Raw genomic sequence first — 12309 nt, 5'->3', positions numbered from 1 at the left:
CATTACACACGCCAAAATGTACCTTCATTTTATTTAATTTTTTTTACAGTAAATCTGGCAAGAAGGTGTGGCGCTTCTGTCTGTTCCAAAGTCAAGGTTTAAATCTAAAGGTGACCGAGCTTTTGCCATCAGGGCCCCTCAGTTTTGGAACGACCTGCCTGAAGAGATAAAGCTCTCAGAATCAGTAATCTCTTTTTTATAGACTTGCTTTTATGTGATGTCGTTTTTTTATTGTCTTTTTTATTGTTTTTATTGCGTTTTTAATTTTGTATTTATATTTATTTAATGGATACGCTTTGTATAGTTTTTATCTATTGTATTGTATTATCTGTGTTTAAATCATACCATAGTTTTTTCTTTCAGTTTTTGACGTCACTGTTTGGCTTTCTGTTGTTATATTGACTTGTATCCTGCATTTGCTTTGCATTGTCTGTCAAGCACTTTGTACACTCTGTCTTTTTTTTTTTTTTTTTTTTAAAGGTGCTATATAAATAAAGTTATAATTATTATTAAGAAAATTATGAAATAAAATTTTGGGTATGATACAATGGAAAAAAACTAAAGAAATGAAATGAAATGTTAAGACACGCTCCTATCAGCAAAAAATAAAAATACATCCACCTCCCAACCCACACATACAGTCCCTTATGCCTCTATGACTTCAACAATATCTTAACTCTCTCTCTTTGGTGTGTAGAGGGATTTAGTTAAACTACTTATGAACTGTATTTTTCCAGCAGGCTAACACAATTGATCTATTGTAGTTTTTTTTTTTTTCAACGACTGGTGACTTGTGTTGTCCCTGCTGGACAAAGATGACAAAACTAGTCTGGAGAAAATAATGCATCTGACCTAATGAATTTTAGATTACATCACAGCTTTGCTACAGAGCCGAGGTTTTAGAGTGATTGAAAATAGCACGGGTCTCTAACAGCCTGTGAGAATTACGCAGTTAGTAGATTGTTGCTGTGGTAACGAGGGATTCAGATGCAGTGTAATGCCTAAAATGATCATTAATCTGTAAATATAAAGCTGTGGGTAATTAAACTGCATTATGCAACAAGCCATCACGTATTACTTGCAGTTAAAGTCTAGAAACCTAAAGACAATAATTAACACGCAGTGACTAATACTGCTGCGTCGCTACACAGCAGACGGACGTCGTACCTGAAAGAACTGCTGGGGCTGCTGTAGCTGCAGGGAGTGCTGAGAAGCCTGAGGCTGGGTTTGGTAGGCCGACTGGGACTGGTTTGCAATGAAACTGTTGTGTGGGATCATTATGGGGGACGTGAAGACCGGGGAGGGCACGAGGACGGCGTTGCAGTTGACCTGCTGCATGGCGAACGATGGGGCGATGATCTGCTGCTCCAAGGTGTATCTGTTCGGACGGCACAACGGAGAACTTCAGGCACAACATGAAATAGCATCATGCAAACAGACAGGCGTGTGTGTGTGTGCGTGCAGTGTAATTAAACAGTTCTCACATGGTTTGAGAGATGCCCATGTTGCACTGGGAAGGCTGCGTGGTGACGCTGCTAGTGGGAACCAGCGTCTGCATTGGCTGGTTTAGCAGCATGCTGCTGGAAATACAAATCTGTTACTGGAAGAACTCAATCTGTATTGTATCGTCAGAGGAAATCGTCAGGCTGAATTTCACATTTATGATGTGCAACATATTGTCTCTCACCGTAGTTGTCCATCTTGGTTGAACTCGGCGTCTGTGTGTCTTTGGTTTGCGTCCTGCAGAGACCTCGTGTTGGTCTGAGAGAACATCATGGGGTTGCTGTAGAAGGGCATCGTCACGCTCGTGCTCGTCTGCACGGGCACGCTCGCCGACTGTGCCTGCCCACTCCGTGCAATCCTCTGCTGGACCTAAGATGAAACAAAGGAAACACGCACAGCATGTAAAAACCAGTGGGCTTCATCCGGGTCTGAGAAGTGAAGCCAATGCTGAAGTGCCTGAAACTTGCATTCTGTCTAATAGCCAGCCGGGGGCGACTCCTCTGGGTGCAAAAAGAAGTCTGATTGTATAGAAGTCTATGAGAAAATGAGCCTACTTCTCACTTGATTTATTACCTCAGTAAACATTGTAAACATGAGTTCATGGCCTCAATTGCTAGTTTCAAATCTTCTTCAATACAGCATGATGTTCATTTTGTAAATTATGGTCCCATTTAGAGTCAAATAGACCATAAAGCAGGGTATGCTTTAGGGCGTGGCTACCTTGTTATTGACAGGTCGCTACCACGGCGTTGTCCGGTCTGAGAGTTGTCCATGTTTTTGTCGTAGAACTTGTGTGTTTTCACTTCATGAAAGTTAATTATAACCTTTTTGGTCACCTGAAAATGTCTTAGCCAGCGTTCGATTGTACTTAACTCTGCGTCTTGTTTCCCTTCTGGGTGCAAAAAAAACAATATGGCGATGGCCAAAATGGCAAACACTAGACTTCAAAACGGCAGTCCACAAACCAAAGGGTGACATCACAGTGACTACGTCCACTTCTTATATACAGTCTGTGAGAAACTACACCAGTCTTACTACTACATACTTCCTTCCTACATGAAGATGCAGTATAATGAAGCAGAAGCAAAAATAAATACGGCTGAGAAACTGAATACCACGCTAACACCTGTTGTTGTGATGTTTATACCTTTCAAAAACAGATTGACATTAACGGCTGAATCCATAACCTGCCTCCTGTTGTGTTGCGAGTACCAAAGTAGGCTGCGAGTTGTTAGCTGCTAATGACTGAAGGTAATTTGATTCAATATTATCCTCTTAACATTAGAGGATAGCTTTCCAAACAGCTGTGTTTTTTGACAGTTGTTTCAGAATTGTGACTTAGTGCAGCTGTGTACCTGCGTCGAGGGCGAGCTGTTCTCTCTCAGGAGGGAGTGAGGGGATGAGCTGTGGGCCCCGCAGGACGGTGCTTTAGGGTGGCCCGAGAGCTGCCTGATGACCCCTGATTGGCTCTGCTGTGGCTGCTGCTGCTGCTGCTGCTGCTGCTGCTGCTGCTGCTGGGCCTGGCCAAAGTCATTGTGGGTAGGCTGCTGTAACAACACCTTACACACACATAAACAGAACATATTAATCTATCCTTCATCTACTTAAAGTAGAGGTTTGCTTCCACAGTGGTTTTGCTTGAAAATACCTGTTTATTATATACTAAAAAGTAGGGTTGTCAATCGATTCAAATATTTAAATTGCAATTAATCATTAAACAGGCAACAACAGGCAACAACAGCTGTCAGTGTGTCAGTGTGCTGACTTGACTATGACTTGCCCCAAACTGCATGTGATTATCGTAAAGTGGGCATGTCTGTAAAGGGGAGACTCGTGGGTACCCATAGAACCCATTTTCATTCACATATCTTGAGGTCAGAGGTAAAGGGACCCCTTTGAAAATGGCCTTGACAGTTTAAGTACTCTGCATATCTTTAGTTATTTTATTCAGTGTTTATTCTGCAGTATGTCTGTAATGCCTTAGATTTATTCATATTTAGGTGAGGTAACATTGGGCAGACAATAGGGTACACGCTTCACCTCACACCACCAGTTCCGGTTTGATTCTGATTAAATCTGTTACCCGGAAATGTGTGTTTGTTTCAAATCACAGCTCGTCTCATGTCGCCTTCACACCCAGCAAGCGATGATATTTTGACTCCCAGAGTCTCCTGTCTGTGCAAGTTAAGGGGGTCATGTAATGGTTAGAATGCGTGTGACTGAACTGGTCTGTGCTGGCCTCTTGGTGGGGCCCTTCCACCATTACTGTGAAGGGTTAGGTCATGTAAGCTTACAATATGTTGACTTTCAACAGCTGATAAGTAAATGCCTGATAATTTTTTTATGTCTAGATTTAAGTGTGCGGCTATCTAGTTTTTTATTTTTAAAGACATTTAGTGCTGTATGCCATGGGTAGTTTTTTCTTTCATCTTTGTGGGAGTGTTACCTGGAAATTAGCGAGGTGAAGCTTCTCCTTAATGTCGTGCAGCTCCTGCTGCTGCGTCTTAATGTCAGCTTGCAGAATGCGCGTCCTCTCCTCCAGCTGCTCCTTCAGCTGATTCATTACACAGAGCTGAGGCTGCTGCAGCTGATACATGGGCGATGACTGCTGCTGCTGCTGTGTTTGCTGTTGCTGAAAAGCAGTTTGAAACAGACAGTATTTCAGTTATGTTTCTTTTTTTCCCCTTCTTTTGTACAGTAAATGTAGCATATGAGGAGATAATCAGTTAGCATGAGTCATATAATGGCTTATTCTTGTGATTCCTCCCACTTTTTCCATGAAATTGGTTTTACAAGTAAAAAAAAATTATAGGGATGAGTGATTTCTTTGAGAAGAATACAAGCAATATGTGGACAACTACGACAAAAAAAGACATTTTAGATATAATCTTGATGCTTTTCTTCTTTTTAACTGTCTTTCTTACGTGGTTTTATAACAATCTTATAACTTGGCCTGGAGGCACTGGAGGCACAAGCAACAGATGAAATAAACATAACAATAAGATATTGTACACAAACAGAGGAGAGGAAGGCAACAGGCAGGAGAAGAAGAAGTCTAAGCACTAACCATTGCGGAGTGCTTGCTGCAGGTAGGAGAAAGGGGGAGGCTCAGTTGGGGTACGAGGTCAAAGGAATTTTTTCTTTGTGCCAAATTCTACGGGGGGAAAAAATTACACAATTTAGCACAATCTGTGACATGATACGGTGTCAACTTTGTGCAGTTGTTTCCCACTGCACTGACCATCTTATCTCCGAAGACAAAGACACGTAAACGTTGTGAACTGACCTTTGAACTACTGGGTTGGAGTCTGGCGGATGTCTTCTCTGTCGCGACGGAAGCAGACTGCCATGATGGTGTGCAGGCCTCTGTGTAGGAGTTAGCTGCTGCAAGACAGACAAGTCACCTTTAAAAACACTTCAATAATAGTAGACAGTAGAGGATATGTTCAGTTAGATCATTATCACTGTTTTTTTTTTTGTCAAGTGACAGCTGAACTGCAACAAAGGCAAGATACATTCAAAGTCTTGATGTTCTGCTCATTCCATGAGTAGGATACAGTTTTCTTTTACATCCTTTTATAGCAACAACTTCATTGAATCGATATTTTTTCTTATATTCAATAATCTCCTTCCTTCAAAGATATGGTAGTAAAGGACAGTAATGTCCTTGTGCTCTTTGTCATGAAGATGCACATCGATATTCATCATCAAGTACGAGGTCTCTATTGACGAAAACCAAATTAAATGTGATTTTAATTGCCATTAGTGTATTAATAATACTGCAATGAACAGCGTTTGTGTTTTACATATTATGTATTCAAAAAGGAGGATTGTCAGTTCCTCCCAAGCAGAGTAACTATAGCCTTTCTAAAGGCAGAACAACTTATGAAATGCATTTCCTCTCTGGTTTTATAACAATACTGCTGATTCACTAGCCCTTGAATGCCACCTCATTCTGCCTCTGACTTTAACCCACAAACTGTGATGCATTCAGCGGATGTTTTTTTCATCTAGGCCAACGCAAAATGAAGAAGCAAAGAAAAAGCATCTACTGGCTATTTTTTCTGATGTATACAGTTTTATGAATACGTCTTTGGAAATGGTGAAAGTGTGTATATGTGTGGGAAGACAGCAGCAGCAGCAGCAGCAGCAGCTATGTTTATGAACAGCGACTGTAATGAATCTGCCACTGCCGCTGTGTATTGTTCATAAACATGCAGATGGAAGTGAAGTGTTTTCGTACATTAGAGTGTGGGTGGAAGAGCAGCTAAAGTCAGAGAGACTGGAGGCTCAAACAAACAGGACACGCTAAAGTAAGCCTTGGAAACATTTCATCATCGATGCATGTAGGTGTTTTGACTTCTGCTCTGCTTAGTCTTCGCAAATCATTTATTAGGTTTGAATCTATTCAAACGATTTTATTCTATATTTTCAAAAAGGATGACCTACCATCTCCATTATTTTTGAGCCAATGAAAGCCTGAGCATTATCACTGATGCTGCAGTGAATAACAGCGGGAGTCAGATTATTTGCTGCCTAGGAAAGTCTCAATCTCAAGCAGAGAATCCCATTTTTCAGCAAGATTCAAATTACACAGTTCCTTGAGCCATATAGGAGCGTCATTTTCTGTACATATTGACCTGCTGTCGAGTGAGTTAGCACTTTAGGGAGCAGAGAGATGACTCACATGCAGAGTCGGACATCGCTGTGTGGGAGGACTTCCGGGAGCTGTGGGAGGATACCGAACGTGCACCACTGTTTCTTTCCCGCGGAGGGTCCAGCGTGGAGCAGATGTCCAAGTACAGCTCCTGGGCCTGGAACACAGAGTGGTGTCCAATGCCGAGGGTCAGATCTGAAATACTGACCTTGTGAACATCACATACTGTACGTAAATGGGGGAACATAACTCCTACCTTCACTGAAGAGGGAGCTATCTCAGGTGGAGACAGCTCTTCAAAGCCAAACGCTCTCCTCCTTTCAGCTCGCACTTCAGCATAACTGAAAAACAACACATAGAAAGAGTATGTGTGACAAGTGTATATCTAATTTAACCTTAATCTAAACACATTGTTATTTTTGCAAGGACAGCCTATGCTTTACACACATCCCTAATCCCAGGACAAAGTGTACACATCCCTCCCTTTGCAGATGTTAGGCTACGTTCACATTACAGGGCTTAATGCTCAATTCCGATTTTTTGCCCAGATCCGATCTTTCTGTCTCGACTGTTCACATTCGTGTTTGATGTGACCCATATCTGACATCAGTGTGAATGGATCTCTGCTCTGAAATGCCTCACATGCAACCAATAACTTCAGACACATAGAGTCTACAATCTGAAAATACACACTGGAGTTGTTAGAGTCCAGTGCTTGACAGACTCCGTTACACATATTGCTTAATTTAACAGATCTGGGTTCCCCGTTACACAGATATTACTCATAATCATAACGTTTGACTTTGTATGACTCCTGAAGAAAGAGTTTTCCTTTCGGCTGATATTTACTTTTAACAGCTTTTCTGTGAACTAAGCTAAATAAACTAAAATAAGATGTGTGATGTTACTATTTCACATCCCGAAACACCGGCAGTGAGCACGTCCATGCAATTTTTTTAGTTCATTAAATAGTTCTGCTTTGTGAAACATGAAGTTATCAGAAGAACTGATAGCGAAAAGTCTGTTTGATAAGTTAATTTACATTTTAAATGACTGACGAGGCAAATAAAGTCTTCAACTATTTCCTATTGTCGGACGAAAAACCTCTGTTAACACTATTGTTAAATATAGCCAAGCTTACCGGTAAACATCTACTCCTTCTAAAAGATCATTTATGATTTCTTACGACTCATAAACAGACACTAACTCATTCTGCGAACGTGTTTTAATATAATTCGGTATCAGTTTTAGCTCCATGTAAAGTGAATAAACGTGATGTTTCCCTGATAAAGCTCGTCTGCCTTAACGACGCAGTTTAAACATTTTTGTAACTGCTGATTTATTAAATCGGAGTTCTACTGAGTGAAACATGATGCTGAATTTAGCAGAAGAACTCTGTAATATAGAAACAGTCTTTTTTGTCAGGCGAGTTTCTCGAATTTGGGCCACATTTGCTTGTAATATGAATGTAGCCTGAGAGTATCCGCAGGTGCAACAATCAGGCTTACCTGACAACAGTGTGAGTGCAGACAATGAACTCAGGTTTGGAGTTCCACTGGTGGTAAGTGATGTAGTAGTGAGTCTGCATCCAAATCCACTGCTGACCTTTGGTCAGGAAGCGATAGTAGCAGGATTTACCCTTTCCAAACTGCATTACTGAAGAGAGAAGAAAAAGAATGTAAACCTGTAACCTATTTTCCAGAGATGGAATCCTGGACCTGGTGGTGATGAAGAGTTACTCACGCTGCTTATGACACTGGGCTATAAGCTCCAAGTCGTCCACATGATAGTAATCATAGCCAGAAGTCCCAAGAACCTCAAAGGGTAAATAGCCGATGATTGGTGAAGCTCTGAAACAAAAACAGAAGACGATAAACATGGAAGAAAGCTACACTAAAAAGCAACACTACCGATTGATAGGAGAAGGAATCCAACAAATCTTTTACCTGTGATCTAAAAACAGGAACTTCCATTCGAGGCTGTGTCTGGATGTGAATTCATCACAGGGATCTTCAACATTACACAAATCCTAAACAAACAAAGCAAGGCAAGGAAGGAATTAACAGTCTTATAATATTTACTTTTTGCCTAGGTTGTTGGGAGATTAGAAGCTTATCCACTAAACTCAGCTTGAAGCAGGTAGAAGTTGTGCCTCACGTCTTGTTTTGTTTTCATATCAACTTTGTTCATACATAACAGCCAAACGGATACAGTTTTCACCAATACAATGTAGGCAGTTTAATCTCTTCAACTCCTTGAGGCCGCCGGCCTCGGCCGACTTTACTGTCTTTCAGAGGCTGTAGCGGGCTCAATTTTAAAGCTAGAAGTTAATGGCATCATTATGAAACTAGAAAAACCTGAGGAATCCATTGGTTCCAACCATATCATACTAGCTAATAGCAAAGGAGGTTAAATAACGCTCCAATGTTACGCAAAATTTTTGCGAGGAAAAACTGGCATGGCCATTTTTAAAGGGGTCTCTTGACCCCTGACCTCAAGGTGTGTGACTGAAAATGGGTTCTATGGGTACCCACGAGTCTCCCCTTTACAGACATGCCCACTTTATGATAATCACATGCAGTTTTGGGCACAAAAAAAAAAGCAGTTTCGTGCATGCAGTATAAATGCGTTATTTTTGCCTATTCTAAAAAAATGCAATTCTTGCCGAAATCTCCTAATGTCAGGTTTTTGATACCAAATCACAGCATGGCTTTTTCTATGATGTTCCTCAAGGTCTTGGTGTCTTAATGTGGTATTTTAGAGGGACTTTTTATTATTTTTTATCATTTCCCAAGTGGTAAAGAATTGTTAAATTTAGCACCAAATCTGTGTAACAAATGGTATCAACCCAAAAAATTGCTGCAACAACTTATGAGACATAAATGAGCATGGGAATGCCCATCACATACTCCCATCATAATGTTTTAAGACATTACACACTCACAATTTATTTTAATTAATTATACTTTTTATTATTTCTGACTATTATATTATTTATGACTAGAACAACTTGACACAGTGCTGAGCTGCATCTCAAATTAATCTTCAAGTTCCAAGCTTTCAGATGATGTACACCACTTCTATGTGTTATATACTGCTGACCTGCTATCTCCCCATAAAGACCCCCCTGTACACCTCTAAAAAAGACATAAATGGGTCTATGGTAAAGAGGGTGGAATGGAAGAGGTTAAATATAATGTTTTGGAGCTTTAAACATTTTTGAAGGAGAAATCCAATTATTTTTGCAAGGTTGGTATAATGCTTGTACTATGAAACATATCAGAAAATGTTTTGCTGCTCTAAGCGTCAAGCATTTGTCATATTTGTTCGCGTCAAGGTCAGTTTGCGTGATCCAAACTGAGCTGTAACCTTGAACATTCAAGTACAGTACATCATGAACAGACGGTTATGAAAGTATACTGTGGGAGAAACCGTGAAAAAGTTTAGAAGTAGTGTTTGCAGTGGATTGTGTCTGAGAATCTGAAGGAAAATATATTCCATGTGTCATACGGTCCAGACTTTACTGTTACAGTCATTCCATCTGGCAAATCAGTGTAATCAGTGTCTTTTACATTTTGGAATAAGTAGAGGGGGAGAGTTGAAGCCTGTCCAATAGATCTGGTTCTTCTGGCACATTTGCTCTTAAAGCTCAAGCACATTTTTACGGCAGAAATGAAAAGACCTGTCAGACCTTTCATTTTTTGGACTTCCCTTCGCTCCATCTGACTTTCCTTCTAAGTTTGGAATGAGTAGAGGTCAGCATTAAACTGTTACTGTGCTCTGATTTGATATCAACATTACAAGATCTCAGAAAGGTTACAGGACTTTAATTTACTTCAGTAACTCGCCAGTGTCCAGATTTCAACTCGGAGAGCACCTCTGGGATCAGATGTATCCTTATGATGTAATCAGTTGGAAGGTACACAGTGCGCAACAAGAAATCTCCAGAGTAATGACTCCACACACATGTAACACAAAACTGAGAGAGAAATGTACAAAATTTAAGATCCGAGCCGGTCTTACCTTTAGAAACTGTGGAGTGACTAATCGTACAGTAGCAATGAGGCAGACCTGCTCCTCCAGCGATGACTGCAGGCTTCTTGGTAACGTCAAATCCAGCCCGTTACAAGAAGATGTAGGCACTATATGACAGAAGACAAGGCATACAGTTGGTTGTGACATCAATCTTAATTTTATCCCTTTCTTTTATATATATTTTTTAGGGCTGTCAAAGTTGACGCGATAATAACGCATTAACGCAAATTTGTTTTTAACGCCACTAATTTCTTTAACGCATTAACAAAACTTGAGATTTTAAAACTTTAGCGGGCTCAGTTTTAAAGCTAGAGTGAAGATACTGGCATCATATGAAACTAGAAAACCCAAGGAATTAATTGTTGGAATCATGTCATACTAGCTTCTCGGGAAGGAGGCTAAATAACACTTGAAACTTACGCTAAATTTTGATGAGGAAAAACTGGCATGGCCATTTTCAAAGGGGTCCCTTGACCTCTGACCTCAAGATATGTGAATGAAAATGGGTTCTATGGGTACCCACATGTCTCTAATCACATGCTGTTTGGGACAAGTCAAAGTCAAGTCAGCAGACTGACTCAGTTTGCCATGTTACCTGTGAGGGTTTCTGGACAATATTTGTCATTGTTTTGTGTTGTTAATTGATTTCCAATAATAAATATATACAAACATTTGCATAAAGCAGCATATTTTCCCACTCCCATGTTGATAAGAGTATTAAATACTTGAAAAATCTCCCTTTACGGTACATTTTGAACAGATAAAAAATGTGTGATTAATTTGCGATTAATCACGATTAACTATGGAGAATCATGCGATTAATTGCATTAAATATTTAAATTGATTGACAACCCTAATTTTATTCCATTCAGTTTGTTAAATTGATGCAAATTAAGAAGATTTATGGACCTTAACTGCAATAAAGATTTACTGAATCTTAAGTCTTTTAAACAAGGAGAAAATAAACATCCTTACCATTATTATGAAACTTGAAATCTCCCACAAACTTGACGTACTCGTATACAGGCGGCTCCTTTGGGTCAATGTTACCTCTGGCCAGATGACAGCAAAATTCAATATGTGCCTCACCTGAAAAACAGACACTTACTAATAGAACACTTTGACCTTGACAAGACTTGAATTTCCTGAAAATTTACAATGTAATTGTGTATAATTTGGTAGCAGTTACAGGCAGGTGATTATTCCGCAGAAGCTAAAAAAAAACAATTTTTTTAGTGGACAGGCCGGGATAGTTTGTGATCTACTTGAAGAGGCCTTTTATGTGAATTAAATAATTATTTAAAAAAAATATTTGAAAATCCACATCTTGTGTAACATGATTCAGCATAATTTTCACAGTAAGGCAGTCATTTTGCTTAAAAGCCAGACTATCCTTTTTGTGCAACACAAAAGCTGGATGTCTCTTTTGAAGTGTGCCAAAGAGACGATGATTGCTCCAGACTTGGCTCTGTGACAGTTTGCTATTTAGGCTTCTAAGTATAGGCCGAGACACACTAGCTCACCATCGCTCCTTCTCAGAAAAGCCCAATAGTAACACTGGATTAAGGTCAGTGTCTTGAGCCCCAGATACTACATTGCTTTGGATTACTGTGCTAACATAACAGTGATTTAAAGTCTTACCTATGATACTAAGCTAGCTCCTATTATTAGCGAAAGGGCTAATCATAGATCCACGCTAATCAGCAATCCAATAAAGTGTGGAACCCAGTTCAGCGACCTGCTCTAAATATAAACAGTTTTAAGTCTGAAAATAACTCGATAAGAATGATGTCAAGAGTCAGACAAGGGCGTTACTACACAGAACTTTGAGATACAAATGAAAAATGACAACTGCCTATTATGTCCACAGTATTTCTCTCACATATAAAACTTTTGACCTCCCGATATGGGAGACAACCAGACACAATGCTGTGTTAGAAACAGACAGGAGCCAGACGTTTGCAGAGAGGCCGCCCAGGTAGGATACTCACTGTCAAGGAAGTCAGCAGCAATGGGGTCAGTCATCAGCATGTGGGATGATAGCAGTTTATACACCTCCCCGTGTTCCCGCTCCGGGAGGAAATTCAAGATATTTTGGTCCACCATATCTGACT

General features: G+C 40.1%; 1 protein-coding gene across 10 annotated transcripts in view; it reads right to left on the bottom strand.

The window, feature by feature from the left end:
* The window catches only part of npas2 (neuronal PAS domain protein 2), a 50955-nt gene that overhangs the window by 4993 nt on the left and 33653 nt on the right, over positions 1-12309 (bottom strand). For 2 of the 10 annotated variants that reach the window (XM_074612153.1, XM_074612152.1), the window contains exons 7-21: positions 12187-12307; positions 11171-11284; positions 10184-10302; positions 8107-8189; positions 7904-8010; positions 7669-7816; positions 6417-6501; positions 6191-6317; positions 4790-4887; positions 4571-4657; positions 3950-4135; positions 2859-3062; positions 1688-1872; positions 1485-1580; positions 1168-1402 (exon numbers count right to left, since the gene is read on the bottom strand). In XM_074612153.1, the coding sequence (XP_074468254.1) occupies positions 1168-1402; positions 1485-1580; positions 1688-1872; positions 2859-3062; positions 3950-4135; positions 4571-4657; positions 4790-4887; positions 6191-6317; positions 6417-6501; positions 7669-7816; positions 7904-8010; positions 8107-8189; positions 10184-10302; positions 11171-11284; positions 12187-12307 (1995 nt within the window). The remainder of the gene's footprint in view (positions 1-1167; positions 1403-1484; positions 1581-1687; positions 1873-2858; positions 3063-3949; positions 4136-4570; positions 4658-4789; positions 4888-6190; positions 6318-6416; positions 6502-7668; positions 7817-7903; positions 8011-8106; positions 8190-10183; positions 10303-11170; positions 11285-12186; positions 12308-12309) is intronic. The other 8 variants (XM_074612156.1, XM_074612155.1, XM_074612157.1 and 5 more) reach the window with 7 other exon arrangements.

The sequence above is a fragment of the Sebastes fasciatus genome, chromosome 16, assembly GCF_043250625.1.
Source record: "Sebastes fasciatus isolate fSebFas1 chromosome 16, fSebFas1.pri, whole genome shotgun sequence".
Classification (NCBI taxonomy): Eukaryota; Metazoa; Chordata; class Actinopteri; order Perciformes; family Sebastidae; genus Sebastes; species Sebastes fasciatus.
The sequence above is the reverse complement of the archived record's forward strand: the minus strand, read 5'-3'. Positions and strand labels throughout refer to the sequence as shown.